Here is an 18,750-nt window from a genome sequence, read left to right on the forward strand (position 1 = left end):
ACATGAAACCTCCTTAGAAAAAAAATTATTGAATTCCACCGAGAATTCAATTAATGGGAGCGTTTTGAAAAACGCGTTTTCCCTACTGATCCTCTCAGCCGTACGGATACTTTCGGTACCCACTGTATATTAAAGAAGAAATCAGGGAAGAAGAAAAAAGGAATGAGGGGCTGCCTTTTACATGAAAAAAAGCTATGACTACCCCGATGACTGTGTGAGCTTCTGGTAGCGTCTTTGGTAATAATGCTGTACCGATGTGCAACAAGGAACCACCCGCTATTCTTCAAATAAACTGTTTACGAGGCAAAGAAAGAATTTGTTTGAAAGACCAAAACTAGAGATTTATTTTGCTTCTGTCAATCTTAAAAATAGTTTCCAAAGATGTTTTACGTGAAAAGTGTGGCGATCAGCTTGGTTTAGATTTCCCAGTTGATATGTAGGCCTATGTCATAATCGTTTTTTCTTTTTCTCACTTTACTATTATTTTCCGCTATGAGATCGGTGTTCACAGTCCTTGAAGAATTTTTAAATCTCATTTTTCCTTTTTCCAATACAAGTAAAATGTATTAATATAGTATATAGTCGTGGCTGAAAGTTTGTATACCTTGTGCTCAAATATACGTCTTTTTACTCTGTATTGGCGGGTAGTGTGAGCCTATCACAAGAGAAAGGGGTTGTTATTTGTGCGCATTTTTCCTTGTTAACCCAAACCCCTCTACCCCCTCTTTACTTAACTCTACCCTTTAACATCACTAACTATTTTAGCGCGAAACGGGAGACGGTTAAGCAACCCTTATACGGAACGCAAAATGAAATTTACGAACGCTAGATTAGCTAGAATTCTATGAATTAAACGGTGATGTGACAGGTAATAGTGGCGATTGATAGAATTTGTCTATCAGCCTTATTCTCTATTCATTTTGCGTCAGGTAAAAGGTTTATGGCGACTAGTCGGACAAATAACGCAACCGTCCCGTTATTTAAGCGCTAATACCGGGTTCTTCTGCTATTTTAGCGCTAAGCGTCGCCCGATCGCTGTTTCAGGCGGATCACTGCGTGAAAAACAATCAAGCCAATAGATCTAGCGCTATGCGCGAACGGCGCTAATGATGAATTTATTATTACCTTGTGCATGATGCGCTAAATTTATTAAGTTTATTGTAAAATTTAAAAAACGTGCATAACCCGTTTAACGTGAAAAATTATTAAGTGAAATATTTCGCGCTAGATCTAGCGCTATCTAAGCGTTCATGGCGCCAGTGATGTATTTGGGATTAACTTGCGCGCGATGCGCTATATTTAGCGCAATTCATTCCATCGCATTATTTACAAAACGCGCAAGCACTTCGTTAATTTAGCAAAACTGTTACGACAAGGAAAACGATTGCGGCGATTGAACGAGTAGCGAGCACCCGTCCATTAGCGCTTATCACGATTCTGTTCGCTTTCTTTGCGTTAATCGTCGCCTTTGCACTACTGTTTTAGTCGGCTCGCGGTGCAAAAAATGTCAAATTGTTAGCGCTGGATCTAGCGCTATCGTAGCGTCCATGGCGCTAATAACTAATAATTAATTAAAAATTACGCTGTGTAAGTGCGTATGACGCCAGTGGGATAACTGTGTTTAACTACGATGGGCTAAATTTAGCATATATATTTAATCATATTGTCACGGGAAAGGAGGCTAACACGTTCGGTTTTGAGAGCGACTTGAAGCTGTTTAGCAAAAGACAAACAAACAGACTGGAGGTCGCGACTCCACCACCGACACACACACCAACACAGTGAAAGTCCAACTCTGGAGAAACATGCTCCCCCTTTTTGTATGTTTCTGTCAACGTTGCCTCGTCCTTAATGACTTTTGTTGTCAAGCGTCGGGGAATCGTTAGCTTCTTAGGATTAGGATCGTATGGGAAACGTCGGTTCTGGGATTGATAAATGTCTGTTCTGGGAACTAATCGGTTGTTACGTTATTGAAACGTGACAATATACCACCACGGACCACGGAATTTCCGTGGTGAGTGAGGGAGTATAGGATTAGTCAAGCATAAAACAATTTCTAGTTCGGCTATAGGCCACAGTGGTGCGCATTGGCGTAAGCTGCGCACGACTTTTGGCTATGTCGCGTACTTTTGAATTGCAATAAGATCTATAGGCCTACCACAAAAAAAAATTATGATGTTTCCCTGCGACAATGACCCCGTATTGGGCATCCACAGTCCTAATCCTACGATCCTTGCAAAATAAAAACAAAAAAAAACAAGCTATTAACTAAGAAATCATGTACGTATGTATCTATGAGTGATTAAACGTCACTAGTTCCATACGTTGCCAGTATTCGGTAGCATTAGGGGCTACGGATCTTTTAACATTTGGCACTTTTGTCGTTTGGAAATTAAGTCGTCGGGCCTTAAGAGCATTGGATCTTATAACCACAATTACCGGAATTGGAACCAGTGGCGCATTGAAACTATCACCACTGGGACTTGCGTCCTGCTCCGCTTTTACTGATATCCAACCATTTTCATTTCTAAGAGTGGAATTCGGAAATAAATGAAAAACTCACTTGAAACAGAGATTGTTATTTTCGTGTCATTATCACCATTACAATTCCTCGATTTCAAATTCAAAACATGTCGTAGAATTATGAACAATTATTCTCCATTCAATTCCGGAAAGAACAACGAAGATCATTTAGATATCTATGGTCATTAATGGTTAAGCTACAGCGAGGCCGGGGCTTCATTCCAACAAATAAACATACCGGTACTCATCAAAGAAAATACGAATACACATACTTTTGTACCGTTAGTCGAGTAGTTAATGAGAAATCTTTTAGTAACAAACATTTTTTGCTACAGATTGCACAACCCATTTAGACTATATAAATGATAAGACGATCTAAGTATTCCACTTTGAATATGATTATACTAAATTTCTATAAAAATGTGATTACTACATGGTCACATTTTCGTGGCGCCCTAATCAACGGTAACTACCGCAGAGTTGGGAGAACTTCCATTTTTGCATCGAATACTACTTTCGATTGTCATTACTGCATCTATAATCGAAGGATACACCTGAGACTTTGGAAACGATTGAAAATACTTCTGTCGCTCGAGCTGTTGCAACAAGGGTTCAGAACAATTCGCCAAAACAAGAGTAATGCCTCTACTTTTCATTAAATCTTTGTGTAAAGTAGTTAAGATTTTTGTACCGCTTAGATCAACGTAAGACAAAGCAGAACAATCGAGGATCAGGTACTCAATATTCGCTACTGGAACGTCGGGGTTCATTATTACACCAAGTTGACTATCTACGACATGCCGAAAAGTTTCGCCGTTTGCAAAGTGAATCGCGCCAGCCTAAAAGGACAAAAAACATTGCAATAGTTTCAAACACTTGATAAATAAAAGGAAATTCATTACCCAATGGAAAATCTTGATACCAGGTGCTTCGACAGCAGCGGAATAGAGTTCAACATCGACATGCATTTCAGTTCCTTGCAAATGACCTAGAGTTGCAGCATACGGACGATGTCCACGATAGATCAAAACGGTAACTGAGGCCACGACTCCGACACCGAGACCGATATCGATGTCCACAATGACTACCGCTAGGAATGTAGACATCCAAACAATCGAATCTAGCGGTGAAGTTTTCACCGCAGAGATGAAATCTCGAAATTGCATGAACATCCCTTTTAGGGACACGATGATGACGGAAGAAAGAACAGCTAACGGAAGAGATTCAAAAAAAGGGCCCATCCAAAGAAGAATGATTAACATCAAAGCGCAGGACACGACGCTAGCTAGTTGAGTTTCACCTCCGACAGATTCTTGTAACATGCTTCGTGAAAGAGAGGTTGAGACTGGCATACAAGAGAAAAAAGCGCCAAATACATTTGCTGCTCCCTGAGCGATCAACTCCTGATTGCTTGATATTTCGTATCCTCGTTTTCGGGCAAAGATCTTGGCCATAGACAAACTGATGACATAGGCTACTATAGCAACGGGAATCGTGTCTTGAATAATAGAAGGAAATAGCTCGTACGGTGGGCTCCGTGGTGTGGGAAATCCAGTTGGAATATGGTTTAGAATATTAATTCCGTAGTCGCTAGACAGTTTCCCTAAATAGGAAGCCGCAGTTCCAATTCCGATAACAAGGAGCTCTGTCGGAATAGGGAACTTCATTTTTTTTCCATACCAGGGTTTCAGCCAGTCGTTGTGAACAGCCATAATCGTAATAGCAATGAAAGAGACGACAACTTCTGCAAGATTAGTTTTGGGAAGGGCACCACATATTGCAACGGTTGAACGAATGAGCTGGAATGATCCGGTAAAGCGAGGGATTTTTAATCCCAACAGATTTGTCGTCTGAGAAACCAGAACGTGGATGGCAGCACCGGTAGTAAAGCCGCTAACAAGGTGGTCGGATAATATGATTCCCAAAATCCCTAACCTGAGAATTCCCATTAACGTCTGCCAAATTCCAACCATAAAACATGCAGCAGTTGCCACTTCAAGGTTGGTATAGTAGTTACTACTAATGTTATCCATTTTGAATGAATGTTCACTTATTGAAGAGTTGGCATAATCACGGCTACCATACTGGCTAACAATTTTACCAGTCATCAAGGAGGTAACAGCAAAGGTACCTGATTTGGGCACATTTCAATAAATTAAGATATTAGTTTGATTTTTCGCCCCCGATGTGAACTTGTTCCTACCAATAGATATATGGTGAGAAGTTCCAAGGCACACATAAATTAAAACAGGAAAAAAAGCCATGTATAATCCAATAATAGGGGACACACCACCTAAGAGAGCGTAACCCATCCCTAATAGAAATTTGGGAGAAAAGACAATTTTTTAAATGCAGCCCATGATATTGCTATTTGAACAAATTAGTTTTTTTAACCTTGTGGTATGTGCATGACTGCAACTGTGCATCCTGAAATGATATCCCCCAACAACTGGTCCTTCAATGAATATTTGGACAACCAGCCAATTATTGGAAACATCCCAAACCAAAATTCTTTTGACGATTTCATTGCAGAACATTGACTGCAACAACTAGCCTTAAGTTGGCCAAACATTCCTGTGTCAATTATTATTTATTAATAGATAAAACTCAGAAAGTGAAGTAAATCTGTGATGAGATTTAACATACCTTTTTTTTTTTCAGACGGTCCATTTTTTTGAAAATTATTATCGAATTTTTCTTGATTGGTGAAAATTGGTCTTTCAACATTAAGTAGAAGACTTTCCATTTCGTTTAATTCAGTACTTTCCATTTTTTAATACTAAGAATTGATTACAATACTCATAAACTCAATGAATAAACTAGAACATTTTTGGATTAATGGCATTTACAGACTTCCGATGATCGTGAGATTCCAGTGTAAGGTTGACTTGGGCAAAGATTTAAAAAAAAAATGCACTAGGACGCTGACACCGTTTCTTTACGATACTAACCGGCATTTCAACACTGACTCTTATTAAATACCTTATTTTCCCAGCACTAAAACGAACCAATTAAATATAAAAGTGCTAAGTCATCTGCGGAAACGTAAACAAAATAATGATTGAAAAAGGATGCGACACCCATTCGAAAGATCAAATTGTTTGGGTTAAAATAGTTATATTATATCTATATCATTTGTTACTCAGAGCACGTATCCGTTCAACGGATTCCGTTCATAACTCGGTGGAACACTATAGCTCTTAGTTTCATCGTGATTGTTAACTTATCGTCATTTGCTACTTGCGGCTACTTGTTCTTATTGGTGACTTGCTCGATATCTAAGGTAGTAGGTAGTAGGTATACAGTAGAAAATGAAAATTTGCGTGGAAGGCATTTCATTGACGTAGACCGTATACATATACCTTAAATGGACATATCATATCAATTGAATTATTCATGACCTCGCTTCAAGTGATTTTAGGAATTTGAATTCACCCGTGCGTGGCAATAATAATTATTTTTATAAATACAACCATTCGATAGAGAATCATTTTTTCTGGCGAAGAAATAAAAACGCGAGTTTAGACTATATAGAAAAATAAAATAACATAGCCTATTTGGTATTTTTCTATTTGACGATTTAAGGCAAAATGAAAAGAGATTTTTGCGCAAAAAATTGTAATTAAAACGTTTTGTTACTTTTTATTTACTAATTACGGTACTTATTGTAACTAAAAAATAAACAAATTTAGTTATCTGAATTGAAGCGTAATTTACCAAGTGCTTTGACATATATTGGCATACAATATATGTGTCAATATTCTTAACTACATAAAAACCTAAATCTCAATGTAGCACCAGAGCCATGGATTCTAGACGGAAAGGCATGCAACTCTGGAGGAAAGCAAGTCCAAAAGGCAATTGCCTTTTGGGTCAGGCCAGTTGCCTTTCTGTCGGAGCAAGTTGCCTTTCTCATTTTTTGGCTCTTATAAGAACCGAGTGGGCCGAGATCCAATTGGGCCGAGATCAGTGGGCCGAGATCCAGTGGGCTGAGATAGTGAGATCTAGTTGGACGAGACTCAGCAGGAATTCGTCTCGTTGTAGGTCTCAGTGAAGAATGGTACCTTTACATCTTCCTACCAAAGGCCGCTTATAAAGTTATAAAGGTCCGCACGGCTCTCTTTAGGCTCCGCCCAATTTTGGGCCAAGATGGGGAAAATGATTTTGATGAAATTGATGTTATTACTTATTATTTTCTTATTACTTATTGTAATTAAAAAATTAAGTTACCTGAATTGTAGCATAATTTAACCAAACTAAATTAACAGTGAATCAAACTAACTTAATTAAAATTAAACAAGCCCTTAAGAGATATTTGTAAAAACGGTGGGTTTACGTAGCCCGGTTAGCTCAGTTGGTAGAGCGCGGGACTTTTAATCCTGAGGTCAAGGGTTCAAGTCCCTTATCGGGCGTATTTTTTTTTAATTGGAAATAAAAAGGAATGTTAAAATTTGTTAAAAAGAATTGAACGAAATTTATTACGAACAGAATTAGTTACTTTTTCTCATAGTTGCAAAAGAAACATTTGAGAAATAACGATCCTAGGAAGAGTTTCGGCCGTCTAGCGGCAATTGGAAAGAACTTTTTCAAATACAGTCATGAATTTAAATAATGGTAATTTTTGCATTTATTTTGTTAAGAATATCTTTGAGCTTAAATTATATTTTTGTTAAGCCCAAGAAAATACACTTAAATGTGGAATACAAAACGGTCAGAAGCACACATTAAAATCAATTTATTTTTAAGTCATTCTTCTAAAAGTTAATACTATCATCCTATCTATATACGAGACCATAAAGTTTTACCCTAATCTTAATTCGCACATGTTGTTTATTTTCATTCATAACATATACGTAAATGGGAGGTGAACGACAATCAAGCTTCCCAAATCAAACTTGCTGGTTTCGTGCACGTTACAGTCGGACTATTTATTAACACGCACCACCACCGTTTATTAGTTTCCATCGGTTTCCATATTGAATTTTTCCTTCTCTCCCCATATTCTTCACAAGAAACAAAAAAGGAAAAGAAATCTCGACTGCAGATGAAACTACAAAACTTATCCTCACAGACTACTAAAAGGGTTTTTGACACATTTTTGGTGAGGTGAGAATAAGCCCCCCTTCTTTTTTTTTTTTTTTTGCTTGTGCCACATTTCTCTGAGCACTTCTTTGTCCGAATGTCCGCATGTCAGTCTAGTAAACCTCGATGCAAACCTGAGGTCTGAGCGCGATCACTTGACAAAGATGATGAACACGGCCGTGTTTTTTTTTTTTTTTTTTTTTCGTTTCTGATTCTCTTCACCACTAACCTTTTATGGTTTCAATACGGTACTATTTTAGGATTCTATCTCTATACCTCATCTGAGTCTAATAAAACCGTTAAACAGAAATTAATGAATATCCAATGATTGCTTTGATCCATCTTTCTATTTTATATTGCAATAACCCGGCAATAGCAATACCTATTGATAATAAAAAGATATTTTGCTTGAATAAAAGGATTTTTTTGCATAAGTATCGATACTCCGTACACTTAGTTTTACCATTTTTTGCACATACTAGGATGTATCCTTGCAACAAGTTTTTGTTGATTTCAAAATAAAAACAGGAAATTACAAATGCGCATTACGTACGTAGTTTGGCATTATCAGACATTCAGCAGTTCGGGCTGACAGCTGCTGACTGTGTAACTGCTGGCAATCATCACTGTGCATTGTGTAACCTACTTTATCATAAGTGAGTAGTATAACTGCTAGATGATCTTTCATCAAAACTCTTTCACGCTCAAGGCAAACTTTCGTAGCGATAATTAGCAATTAACGATCACGCCAGAAGGGAACTGATTATTTTTCCCAAAAATAATAAAAAATTGATTCATCAAACAGAAGAACGTGTAATCAAACAATCTCTTCACGAGGTAAACACGAAACAAAATTTACAACTTTCGCAGCAGAAAAGGGATCCATTTGGGATGTCAATTTGGAAAGCTTTATTATTATGCCAAAAAACAAATCATCAGTTTGACTAATATTTTTTTCCGTTTTTGTCACCTTCATCGTCCATTGAGTGTGCCAATTTAGAAATAATAATAATAATATTTACAAGAAAATGGCTTTCAGTACAAAGATGAGAAGCTGTTAGCGTAATAGGAAAATGACTATGGAAGGATACTACTTTTATTGTCTCCGCTTAACAAAGGAGATGCCGTAGTTGAATAGACATCCATATTTCTGAGAGATCTGATGATTTCCATTAAGATTCGGAAAGCTTCCACGTTGACTGGCCTTTCCAAAGGATTGCTCGTCGTACTATTAACTACCGGCAATTTTGGTCGAATTTGCGGATTGTTTGAAGCTTGCAACAATGATTCGTTCACCGGTTGGCGATAGTGACCGGGACTCGGGATCTCTGAATCGGGAATCGGTAATCGAAGTTCAGGCCTTTCCGGCTCCTTTTCACGCGACGCCGTACGAGCAACCGGAAGTCCGGATGCCTGCTTTTGACGGAAAGTCACTTCCGCTTCTTCAACGCTTGACTGCAACGAACGGGGACCGCCGTATGGGAGCGGATTGTACACGGCGTTCCAAAATTTGTTCAACAGTTTGTTTCGATCCACACGGGGAACAGAATTGCCATTGTTTTTAAACCCTTGAAAATTGGGATCCCAACCAAAGTTTCGTAGAATGGGGCTCCCTCCGACATTCAATCGGGTTTTGAAATCTTCATTGGTTGACGAAACGGTCGACACCTCGTCGTCCATTTGTGAATCAGTCAGTTGCTCGTTAGTGTGGCTTATCGGTCTCCGCTTGTGGCGCAGGAAGAACTCTTCTTCGTCGGATGCTTTCCAGTTGCGGCTGTTTCTCATAGGTGGCATTAGTTGCCAGGGGTGAGAGAAAACGGGACTCGTTAGTCCCGTTAGTCTAGGTATTACCTGCGCAAAGTACAGAATAAATTAAGAACATGTATAACACAATCAGGATCAAATTCTAAAGTTTTTTTAGCTCGCGAATTATTCGTGATAATTTTTTATTTGTTTTTTTTTTCTGTTTACTTGAGGCGATTTGAAGAGTCGTTTCTCGCGCTGGATGGCACCGACTGTTCCATCGCTTAGGGGCACTTGATGGATAGCAGAGCTTCTGACCAACCGGGCGGAGCCGCCGAGTAGAATACACCAGCACAAGAAGTGAAGCCAAGCGAAATGATTCATTTTCTTTCTTTTTTAGTTTTGTTTGATATACAAAGATAAATAAAGAATGACAAGAATTACTGCGTCAACGTATGCGGGTAGCTACCCTGGTATTCAAGGTTCTGAACGATACTGAGAGTTGGCGCTTCAACTCACGACTCTTCATATAGTAAATTAAAAAGAGCTTTTCAACTGTTAACCGAATAATGGGATTGCTGTTTACATTTGGCCACGTGATCCTGTTTTAACGCTTGCTAAATGAAAATCACGGGCTTCTGCTTCCTCGAACATAATACGGGACACTCACTAAGTATTTTGGGCTTCCTCCTACCTGATACGTGAACTTGAGGGATTTCTCCGGATTTCTCCTGAGCTTGAAGGGCATGTCGAGTTATTTCTCCTCAAATCCAATAAATAACGGTAGCGAAAACGCACACTTTACAGTGTAATACTTATTGGTATGTGTTACGTAAAACGTGCATATCATGCCTCACTAAGCATGTGGCGATTGTGGCCTCATGCTGCAGGAGTGATTAGATAAACTTCTGTTTTTGTTCATTTCGTAGACACGTTGTGCGATGAGCCTAACCATCTGAAACCCAAAGCGTCTAGAATCCTCGAAGACACGCGCTCACGTTTCTCAGCACGCATTTCACGTACACAAACATTCGTCCGACCCACTTGAAATGGGATCATTTTCTTGTTGCCTTTGACGGTATTCCTCTAGACACGTAAAATGATCTGACGTATCACTAAAATAGCGAAAGTATGATTAATCCAACGGGATCCACTTTCTAGACGTGTAAGAGAATCCAAGGATGAAGGAAAGCTAAATCATCACTTCCAAAAATAAATAAAAAGATAAAAAATAAATAAATAAATATTTTCACTTTTAATGATCATCAGTTGATCACGTAGGCCACTCGATTGGATATTGTCCAAAAACGGTTTTTGTACTTTGGAATATCGGACGTGTTACGCACGTAGTCCTTTGATGGCTTTACATTGGCATGGCAACTAGTTCTACCGACGTAGCCAGACAGCAGCAGCCAACGTCCAGAAGGTACGGCTGGAAACATCCGCATTCTATTTTGATATGGTGAAAGGTTATCTTCAGGTATTTAAAACTATCGAATGGTCTTGGTCTCCTCGACTGTTGATTCCCTCACAGTTAATTTTATTCATTCCACCTTTCGCCATATTCATATTTTAAAATTCTGTGCTTGTTCCAAGATGCTGGACGGCTTGTTCAACATTATTTTATTACACTAAAAAGGTTGGAACATTGCTATTTTCAAGATTACCCATGATGTAGTGCTTGGAATGATATTTCGTAACGAATGGAGAAACGAAGAAAATTCAAACTTAATTTGGTAACGTTTATTTCTATTGAACTTTGTTCCGGAAACAGTTTCACTTCTAATCAACTCATTTTATGGCGCTTAACTTGTTTCTTTTTTATTAATGTTGCTTAACTCTTTCTTCTTTTGCAGCGTCATGCAGCGCCATGCAATATACTGGTTTTAAAAACCAGTATACTGGTAGTCAGTTTGATGAACTCTAACGTTTTGATTCCTAATTGATTCGTCTCTGGGATTTCTTTTATACATTGAACGCAATTGTAGGTTGAAGAACGAAAAGATATTTGTGGAAAGAAAGTAGATTGTAGATTCAGAATTTCAGATCCATCTTGATTCTTGAACAAGAAATTAGCTATGTATTGATATTGATGATACGTATTATACCGGTTTACCATTAGGTTATTAATATGCGGAAATACCTTTAAGGATATTCGCACATTGTTGAAATTGTTGGCGTTCCAATAATATGCAAACTGGTGTAGTAGCAGCTGCTAGTGTATAAACAAGGATTTTTTTCACTGATTTTTTTACACACTACCTATTATATAAGTGGCTGCCTAATCATAATAATTTTCATATGTAATGAGTCGTCTTGTCGTTGTTCACGTTTACACACTAAAAGGGCGATAAGGTTAAATAAGTACATGTCGCAATTTTCCCGATTCGAAAACCTGAGTTGATTTTCAGAATGTAACGGAACATATCCTAAAATGGTGAAGTTTTCAGGACATTGTCGCTGTTCTCTTTTTAAACCCGACAAAGTATTGTGATATCAGAGATCTTTTGAGAGTTTCCCCAATGGCGAAGATGGTCAATAGTTTGAACCTGTTTACCCGACCCTAAGGTCCTTAACCGGGAGCCGAAAATACTTCTTGCAAACTTGCATTTTGGCTGCAGAGAAATTTTCCGTGAAACTTTGACGGAACCGGAATCGAGTACTTTTCACCGACGAAAAACAAGATGGACTAGTTGATTTCCCGGTCCGCCGTTACCGTTAGTTATTTTCTTTAACCTTTTCGACTTTCTACTTTGACGGATTCCTTTCTACGGTCTACACACCCACGGCGTGACCCCATTCAACTAGACGCTACTATCGCAAATAACAAACGAGAAAGAAATGAGAAAAAATTCAGAGAGAAACTTTCTTCGTGACTTTCAGTGCACATCGCGTGATGTACAGGCGCAACACTTCCCCAATCAATTCGAAAGAAACAGACGCAAAGTCTGTCAACTTACCAGCATAATTCGACGCAATGTATTCTTTTTGTATGATAATAAACATATTGAAAAAGTAGAAAAAAAAGCGTTAGTTCTCGTTAGAAAGCTTACGTAACATGAAGGCGAATAAATGGCAAAAAAAAGATTTTACGGAATAATAGAAAAATGAATAATGCTAAATGAAAGAAAAATTTTAGCCTACTCGTCGCGCTCCGAATTTCTATTGATGGAAAACAATAATGAACACAAAAAATCTTAAAAACCAGTTTGAGCGTGTAGCGAGATGCCGTAGCGTGGGATTTCAGCCAACGATGGCCACATTTCGTTTAAATCCCGCTCTACGCGCGCTAATGAATAACGGTTCACGGGTACAACGGGAGGGTTATTAGTTTCCACTGGACCTGCAGAAAATGAAAGTATAAGGAAACGGTCTACTTTGTATGAATAATTATTTAAGATTGCATGGGAAAGTTGACTTACTTTTCTCCTGTTGTTGTTGTTGCCGCTGTTGTTGTTGCGCACGTCTATCGAAGGCTCGTTTCCTGAGTCCCATCATAATATTGTACGTGACATTCGCCATAGAAGAGGGGGAAATTTGGTTCAACCTCCGATAGTAAATCCACTAAAAAAAAATTGTCAGAAAACACGCAATAAAACAGCTATAGTTTCCAGGAAACCTAACAATGAATCATCTCATCAAACTAACTACGCAGTTTTCTCTTCAGCACTTGTTTTGACTGTGAAATGATTGATACGGTGGAGAAAATGTGTTGAAAATAAATTTTAAAATGATTCCATCCACACCTGTAATTTATGAAACCAATAACCAGCGGAAGATATTTCCAATCCCCAAGATTTCATAGTCCCACGGGCAAAATCCGCGGGACAAGGGGCCATTATGGACGAATTTTTAATGCCGCTCATCTTGGTAGCGACGAAACAGGGAAGCACGCACTGGACGCGAATACCAAAGGGCTTATACTCCAGCGCCAAATCCTCGCTGAATTTGTAGACGAATGCCTTGGTGATTGATGGGGAAAAAAGGATTTAAAACACCTGTTCGCACGTACACTATCTCAAGGTAGGGTGAAACCTTTGTGCTGGAATAAAGAGACATGAGCGGAGTTGGGACAACAGCTGAACAGGAGGCCACGTTCAGGATGAATCCCTTCTTACGCTCGGCCATCTGGCCCAGAACCATGATGCACATACGTGTCACCGAAACGACGTTGCAGTTGACGACACGTTGGGCGAAACCTGACGAGTCTGGAATCTGCGTTATTTCACAATGACAAAGCGCATTAATTTCGTAATCAAAGAATGTTCTGTACCAACAATTTTGGCGCAGTGAAGGACAAATAATAATCTAAAAATGAAGAGAAATATGTTTTTTTTTCTTTTGCACTTAAAAGAGAAATTGAGATGGGACGGATTTCTTTATTTCTTGGAGAAGAGAATGGTTTTGACATGGTTAACACGAACGCCAAGACAACTTTCACTTTTCCGAGTCTGTGCGTCAGCTTTCCAAGAAAAAGAAAAATATAAAACTGTACACCCATAAAATATAGGGAATATACTAATTCTACGGGCACTCAATTTAAGTTAAAAATTAAAGTAGTAAGTAAGTAGTAAAAATTTACTTAAAAAATTTTATTTTTCTTACCTGATCTAAGTACTCCGGATACTTGTAGGACATGCCGACATTGTTGATCAGAACGCCGATTTCAAGTCCGTTAATGTCTCTTGCGATGCGATCATAAATCTCCGTTTCTTTTGTGAAATCTACGTCGATAATGCGTGTCTCGACGTGGTGTCGATTTTCTACGTATTGTCATGAATTACAGGGTTTTATTATATTTAAACGGCTTAGAAGGGTCCACGATACCATAAACTAAGCCCAAAATAAAAGAATTATATTACCGATGTCAGCGGCTACGCTTTGCAATTTGTCTCGAGATCGACTAATCAGCACGATATTCAGACCAATAGAGGCCAACTGCACGCCCATAAAACAAAAAGTAACTTACAATGTAGTCCATGGAAAACTTATAAAAAACAAAAAAAAACAAAACAAACAAAAACGTTTACCTCTTCGGCGTAAGCTCGTCCTATTCCATCGGTAGCACCGGTGATCACTAAAATTTAAAAAAGGAGATTTTGAAAAACCAAAGTTAATTACGATTACAACAAGTGAAACTTAAAATGGAAAAGAAACAAAAAACTTGCCGGCCCATTTTCCAAGCTTTCTCGGTTTGATGCTGTGACCCAATACGTGACCCAAATAGCAGGTGTAGAAAATTATCCAGAGCTCATTCAAAATCAAACCCCAGAAGACGAATAGGGCCAGCAAACCGACCGATTCCAAAACAGTGTAATTCCACATCATGAGAGCAAAGTCTTGGCCTTTAAGTGGAACAAACAAAAATAAAATAAAAAAAGAAACGAGTTTGCTTTTTGTTGTTCCTGATTACTAACAACTGGTTTTTGCACCTAACCAGAAGGAGCAAAACGGATTGACCGCCCAATAACCTCCTACGCTTCTCGTGGTTTACGCTACTCCTGGAGTCTCTTCGCCAGAGAATGACCAGACAACGACTGATACGTTCCCAACGGAGTAGCAAGAAGGTATACTCAAAGGAAAGAAGGAAGATTATCAGCACCAGGTCAAAGATTCATTCTCTGCCAGGAACATGGGCCAAGCTTTCAGAACCTCGTAGACACCGCCGTTTGCCCCGGAGCCATCGACTATCGCGCACACGCTATGAATAAAATGGAGAAAGATGTGCATGAATGCACGAATAAATGCCAAATCGGAGATTGAGTTAAACGTGAATGCCACATCGTTATACCAGCGACACCGACAATTAAATATTTTCGAGTCTGCGGTGGTAGCTGAACATTAGCTACCCACCCCGTGTAGAGAATTTAATTCAAAACAGTCAGAGATATCCAGAAGTATCCAGTGGAAGATCTCGGTCACGAGAGTGGAGAAGAAAAGGAAAGGGGGAATCTTTTACGAGGGAGAGAGCTCCGATATTTCCTTTTCTTCCAAGAACAGGACTTTTTCAAAGATTTGGATCGTCTCTCCCCCCCTCTCTGATTGTTCTTCCCAACTGTCGCTGGAGGCCCATGTCTTTGAAAAATCCATAAAAAATGGATACGAGGAAGGAGGGTTCAAATGTTTGTTAAGTCAACTTTGAAAATAAACGAACGAAAAAAAAAAAAAAACTTTTTTAAAGCGTTCCAGGAACGAGACTCAAAATAGTCTACGTGTTCGTCAATGCAAGTTAATCCTCGACAGACACGCCCAAGTCATCAACAATCAATTAGCTACGTGTTTTGTGTACAGAGTTATTTCCGAAAAAAGAAGTTTCCATCTCCATACTACCCAGTTCCAGTTAATCCAGTTTGAGAATTTGTCTGGCTGTATTGCTTTGTTCTGTCAGTCGATTACGGACTTACGGTATACGTTTGGCCAGCTAGATTTGAACTGGTTTTTGTGCCATGCTATTTCTTTCCCTGTTACTCCATGTTTTCAGATTAATTACAGTCGTATTTTTACCATTAATCTAAGATGTACTTTCTGCTTTGTAATAGTAAATTATCTTTTAGAATGAAGGAATCATGAAACTGTTTATTTCTACGATTTAATTTCTCTTTTGATATTTACGGTCATTGTACTGAAGTAAGTCTATATGCAGTGCATTTCAAGATAAACCCGTTCCCCAGAAACGAGTTGGATGTTTTTTCTCGATGCACGGTGGTCTTCTTCACATACATAAGTAATAAGATTGCCAGAATGGGAAATTCCACTAAAAAAATACCGGTACAGTTCATCCAAAATGGAACAGTCAAATTTCAATTCAAGTGAATAGCTGAAAACCTCTGTGAATATTTAAATTTGGAAATGTATAATTGGCATGAAACACACAATACATTTACACACAAGACAAAATATAAAGAAAAAAGAAGAAAAAATGATGAAAATTTTACTAATTTTTTTAAATTGGCTTCCTTCTAGAAAACGAACCTTTGGCGTACGACGTGCTATTGTCAATAATTGTCCTGCACGCCGTGACGACCGGTCGCACTACGATTGAGTATGCGTCAATTACGAACAATTCCAATCTGTAAATAGACGCGGGCATGAAAAGGGAAGATAACGTTGGACTAACACAAAAGGCTATTTTGGAAAATGTCAACGAAATGCAGAAACAATGGCGATATCAACATGGAAAATATTTTCGATTTTTTTGCTAGACTTTTGATTCGTTAGTAGAGCAACATTGAAGGCTTTTATATACGAAATCACACCGGATCTCTTTTCTCATTTATTTGTCCTTGGCGGTGTCGATGCCGTTTTCTTGTTGCTCGCGCTGCATTTGGAGCCTCCTGAGAGCACGTTGACGCGTACCGCTCAAATTGGTGAACGTCACATTAACCACAGTAGAGGGCGACACCGTATTCAGTTTAGTGTAGTAGCCCAGCTAGTACATGAAAAAGAAGGGGAGAGAAAAAGAAAAACACCGTCTTTAACACTCTTTCTCTTTCACTAGACTACAATAGTAGGGGGATCGAAGGGGAAATGAACCATAAGCTAGTAACTAACAAACTAAACCCAGAGGGAAAAAAGAAAGAACTGGGTCACAACCACCAAGCCCCCAACTAAGAAATTGAAAGATATTACCAGAATTTTATGGACCCAAAAGCCAGCTGAAGCGAATTCCAAACCCAAGGTTCTCATATGGCCACGGACGAAATCTCTAGGTAGAGGAATTCTGAAAGCAGGTTTCTTATAACGACTCATTTTGGAGACCACGAAACCAGGCAACACGCACTGGATTGTGATGCCGAACGGAGCGTATTCCAAGGCCAAATCTTCACTGAATTTGTAGACGTAAGCCTAAAAAGTAACAACAAAAATATTGCAGGTAAACGAAAGGTACTTCGAGTAACACACAACAATATGTTACCTTTGTACTGGAGTACATTGTCATAAGAGGAGTCGGAAGAACGGCGGAAGCCGAGGATACATTCAAGATCAATCCCTTCTTGCGTTCCACCATTTGTCTCAAGACCAGGATACACATTTGGGTCACTGAAACAACGTTACAGTTGATCAGAGATTGAGAAAATTCGGTCGCATTGGGAACCTAAACGCGTGTACAGAATAAGAATTAATTAGTCTCGTTAAAAAAATCGGATTTTTCTTGGCGCCAGTGAGAGTAATGTTTAAGTTTTCAGTGCACGTGGTAACCACAGAGGGCAATATTCTTTCGTTCTATTTTCATTTCTTATAATGCGAGAAAAATAAAACAGTAAAATAAAAGGGAAAATGAGAATTTCAACTGCCATCTGGTGAAGGTTAAGGGAATCTTACCCACTCCCCTTTTCAAAAAATTCTTCGCTTTCACTTTCCCTGAGGTGGAGTCAATTTCCATTTCTACTAATAAGGGGCCATTGCCTTTTGGAGTGGGCCGTGTATTTAATTTTTAAGGACTAAAAATCAAAATTACCTCAGCTAAATATTCCGGGTATGCGTATGACATACCAACATTGTTGATAAGAACGCCGATTTCCAGGCCTTCGATTTCTTTTTTTATACGGTCATAGATCTCAATTCCACTGGTAAAATCCACATCAATGATTTTCGTTTTCACTTTATACTGTGATTCTGTAAAAAAAAAAAAAAAGTTGTTAAGGAACAAATTTCGTATTTGAAAACATCAACACCAGATACCAATTTCGGCTGCTACATTCTGCAGTTTGTAAGGTGAGCGACTAATCAGGACGATGTTTAACCCGTGAGAAGCCAACTAGTAATTTCAAAGGAATGCGAAAAGTGGGTCAAATTTTGCATACAACTTAGGCTCAGAAATACAAGTTGATATTACCTCTTCTGCGTACGCTCGTCCAATTCCATCGGTGGCACCGGTTACAACTTGAAAAAAAAAAGGCAGGAAGTCAGGGTCATTCGTTAATCATCGATTTATCAAACCAAAGTGTAGAAGAAGTGTTAGACCTACCGGCCCATTGTCCGATGTTTTTCAGCGACAGAGATCGACCTAAAGCATGACCTATAAATGTGGAGTACATAAATTTCCACACTTCCCGAAAAACAAACCACGAGACTGTGCCAATTGAGGCAAGTCCGATGAGTTCCAGCAAGGTATACTTCATGTTGTATGAACGGGGAAAAACGTATTCCAATAGATTACGTGTTCACTCATACACAACACCACCATACACTCAACAAGTTGAACACGAATGAAACTGCCAACACGTGCGGGACTCCTTCAACTTCAGCGCGCGCCCCCTTCCAGAGCTCAGCACAAACTGACTCTTTTCATGTGGCTACGTTCTTAGTATATACCCATACACAATGTAGTACGACAAGTTTTCATTTCGTAAGCTTGATGTATTTTGCTTGCATCTTTTCTCGTGGCGCCTTTGGGTCTTT

The 18,750-nt window shown here is 38.9% G+C and overlaps 4 protein-coding genes and 1 non-coding gene across 8 annotated transcripts; 1 reads left to right on the forward strand and 4 right to left on the reverse strand.

The window, feature by feature from the left end:
- Positions 1-2,559: 2,559 nt before the first annotated feature.
- LOC124208964 (sulfate transporter-like) lies at positions 2,560-5,474 on the reverse strand. The gene is made up of 6 exons (XM_046606832.1): positions 5,373-5,474; positions 5,170-5,302; positions 4,918-5,097; positions 4,727-4,837; positions 3,426-4,654; positions 2,560-3,362 (listed from the first exon to the last, which is right to left on the reverse strand). Exons 2-6 carry the CDS (start codon positions 5,291-5,293, stop codon positions 2,979-2,981), a joined length of 2,028 nt encoding a protein of 675 aa, XP_046462788.1. The 5' UTR covers positions 5,294-5,302; positions 5,373-5,474; the 3' UTR covers positions 2,560-2,978.
- Positions 5,475-6,862: 1,388 nt separating this feature from the next.
- Trnak-uuu lies at positions 6,863-6,935 on the forward strand. Its single transcript has one exon. It is a non-coding gene; the product is annotated as a tRNA-Lys (tRNA).
- A 1,463-nt stretch (positions 6,936-8,398) lies between these two features.
- Positions 8,399-9,853, reverse strand: LOC124209481. Its single transcript, XM_046607480.1, has 2 exons — positions 9,577-9,853; positions 8,399-9,456 (listed from the first exon to the last, which is right to left on the reverse strand). The coding sequence occupies exons 1-2, from the start codon at positions 9,730-9,732 to the stop codon at positions 8,683-8,685; spliced, it is 930 nt and encodes a 309-aa protein (XP_046463436.1). The 5' UTR covers positions 9,733-9,853; the 3' UTR covers positions 8,399-8,682.
- Positions 9,854-12,304: 2,451 nt separating this feature from the next.
- On the reverse strand, positions 12,305-14,938 carry LOC124209477 (very-long-chain 3-oxoacyl-CoA reductase-B-like). 4 transcript variants are annotated; one of them, XM_046607475.1, is made up of 9 exons: positions 14,786-14,938; positions 14,517-14,693; positions 14,379-14,425; positions 14,211-14,286; positions 13,954-14,111; positions 13,384-13,563; positions 13,095-13,310; positions 12,771-12,912; positions 12,305-12,691 (listed from the first exon to the last, which is right to left on the reverse strand). In XM_046607475.1, exons 2-9 carry the CDS (start codon positions 14,674-14,676, stop codon positions 12,546-12,548), a joined length of 1,125 nt encoding a protein of 374 aa, XP_046463431.1. In that variant the 5' UTR covers positions 14,677-14,693; positions 14,786-14,938; the 3' UTR covers positions 12,305-12,545. The 4 variants fall into 4 exon arrangements, with proteins under 4 accessions (XP_046463431.1, XP_046463432.1, XP_046463429.1 ...); XM_046607476.1 differs by having other exon boundaries at positions 14,781-14,912; XM_046607473.1 differs by having other exon boundaries at positions 14,766-14,896.
- A 1,246-nt stretch (positions 14,939-16,184) lies between these two features.
- On the reverse strand, positions 16,185-18,681 carry LOC124209479 (very-long-chain 3-oxoacyl-CoA reductase-B-like). The gene is made up of 7 exons (XM_046607479.1): positions 18,317-18,681; positions 18,185-18,231; positions 18,031-18,106; positions 17,807-17,964; positions 17,264-17,443; positions 16,978-17,193; positions 16,185-16,777 (listed from the first exon to the last, which is right to left on the reverse strand). Exons 1-7 carry the CDS (start codon positions 18,468-18,470, stop codon positions 16,622-16,624), a joined length of 987 nt encoding a protein of 328 aa, XP_046463435.1. The 5' UTR covers positions 18,471-18,681; the 3' UTR covers positions 16,185-16,621.
- Positions 18,682-18,750: the final 69 nt, after the last annotated feature.

The sequence above is a fragment of the Daphnia pulex genome, chromosome 12, assembly GCF_021134715.1.
Source record: "Daphnia pulex isolate KAP4 chromosome 12, ASM2113471v1".
NCBI lineage: Eukaryota > Metazoa > Arthropoda > Branchiopoda > Diplostraca > Daphniidae > Daphnia > Daphnia pulex.

What these genes read in the sequence shown, in the direction of transcription:
- LOC124209477 (XM_046607475.1), bottom strand. Translation starts at nt 14,676, where the DNA reads ATGATGTGGAATTACACTGTTTTGGAATCGGTCGGTTTGCTGGCCCTA. An exon ending in AAAGCTTGGAAAATGGGCCG is followed by an intron (nt 14,426 to 14,516) that starts GCAAGTTTTTTG and finishes TTTAAATTTTAG; the next exon opens with TGATCACCGGTGCTACCGAT. An exon ending in ATCCGGAGTACTTAGATCAG is followed by an intron (nt 13,564 to 13,953) that starts GTAAGAAAAATA and finishes GAAATAACGCAG; the next exon opens with ATTCCAGACTCGTCAGGTTT.
- LOC124209479 (XM_046607479.1), bottom strand. Translation starts at nt 18,470, where the DNA reads ATGAAGTATACCTTGCTGGAACTCATCGGACTTGCCTCAATTGGCACA. An exon ending in GAATGTAGCAGCCGAAATTG is followed by an intron (nt 17,965 to 18,030) that starts GTATCTGGTGTT and finishes TTTTTTTTACAG; the next exon opens with AATCACAGTATAAAGTGAAA. An exon ending in TTTGGGTCCATAAAATTCTG is followed by an intron (nt 16,778 to 16,977) that starts GTAATATCTTTC and finishes TTCATGTACTAG; the next exon opens with CTGGGCTACTACACTAAACT.
- LOC124208964 (XM_046606832.1), bottom strand. Translation starts at nt 5,293, where the DNA reads ATGGAAAGTACTGAATTAAACGAAATGGAAAGTCTTCTACTTAATGTT. An exon ending in ACCGTCTGAAAAAAAAAAAG is followed by an intron (nt 5,098 to 5,169) that starts GTATGTTAAATC and finishes TAATTGACACAG; the next exon opens with GAATGTTTGGCCAACTTAAG. An exon ending in GTATCAAGATTTTCCATTGG is followed by an intron (nt 3,363 to 3,425) that starts GTAATGAATTTC and finishes TTGTCCTTTTAG; the next exon opens with GCTGGCGCGATTCACTTTGC.
- LOC124209481 (XM_046607480.1), bottom strand. Translation starts at nt 9,732, where the DNA reads ATGAATCATTTCGCTTGGCTTCACTTCTTGTGCTGGTGTATTCTACTC. An exon ending in GACTCTTCAAATCGCCTCAA is followed by an intron (nt 9,457 to 9,576) that starts GTAAACAGAAAA and finishes TACTTTGCGCAG; the next exon opens with GTAATACCTAGACTAACGGG.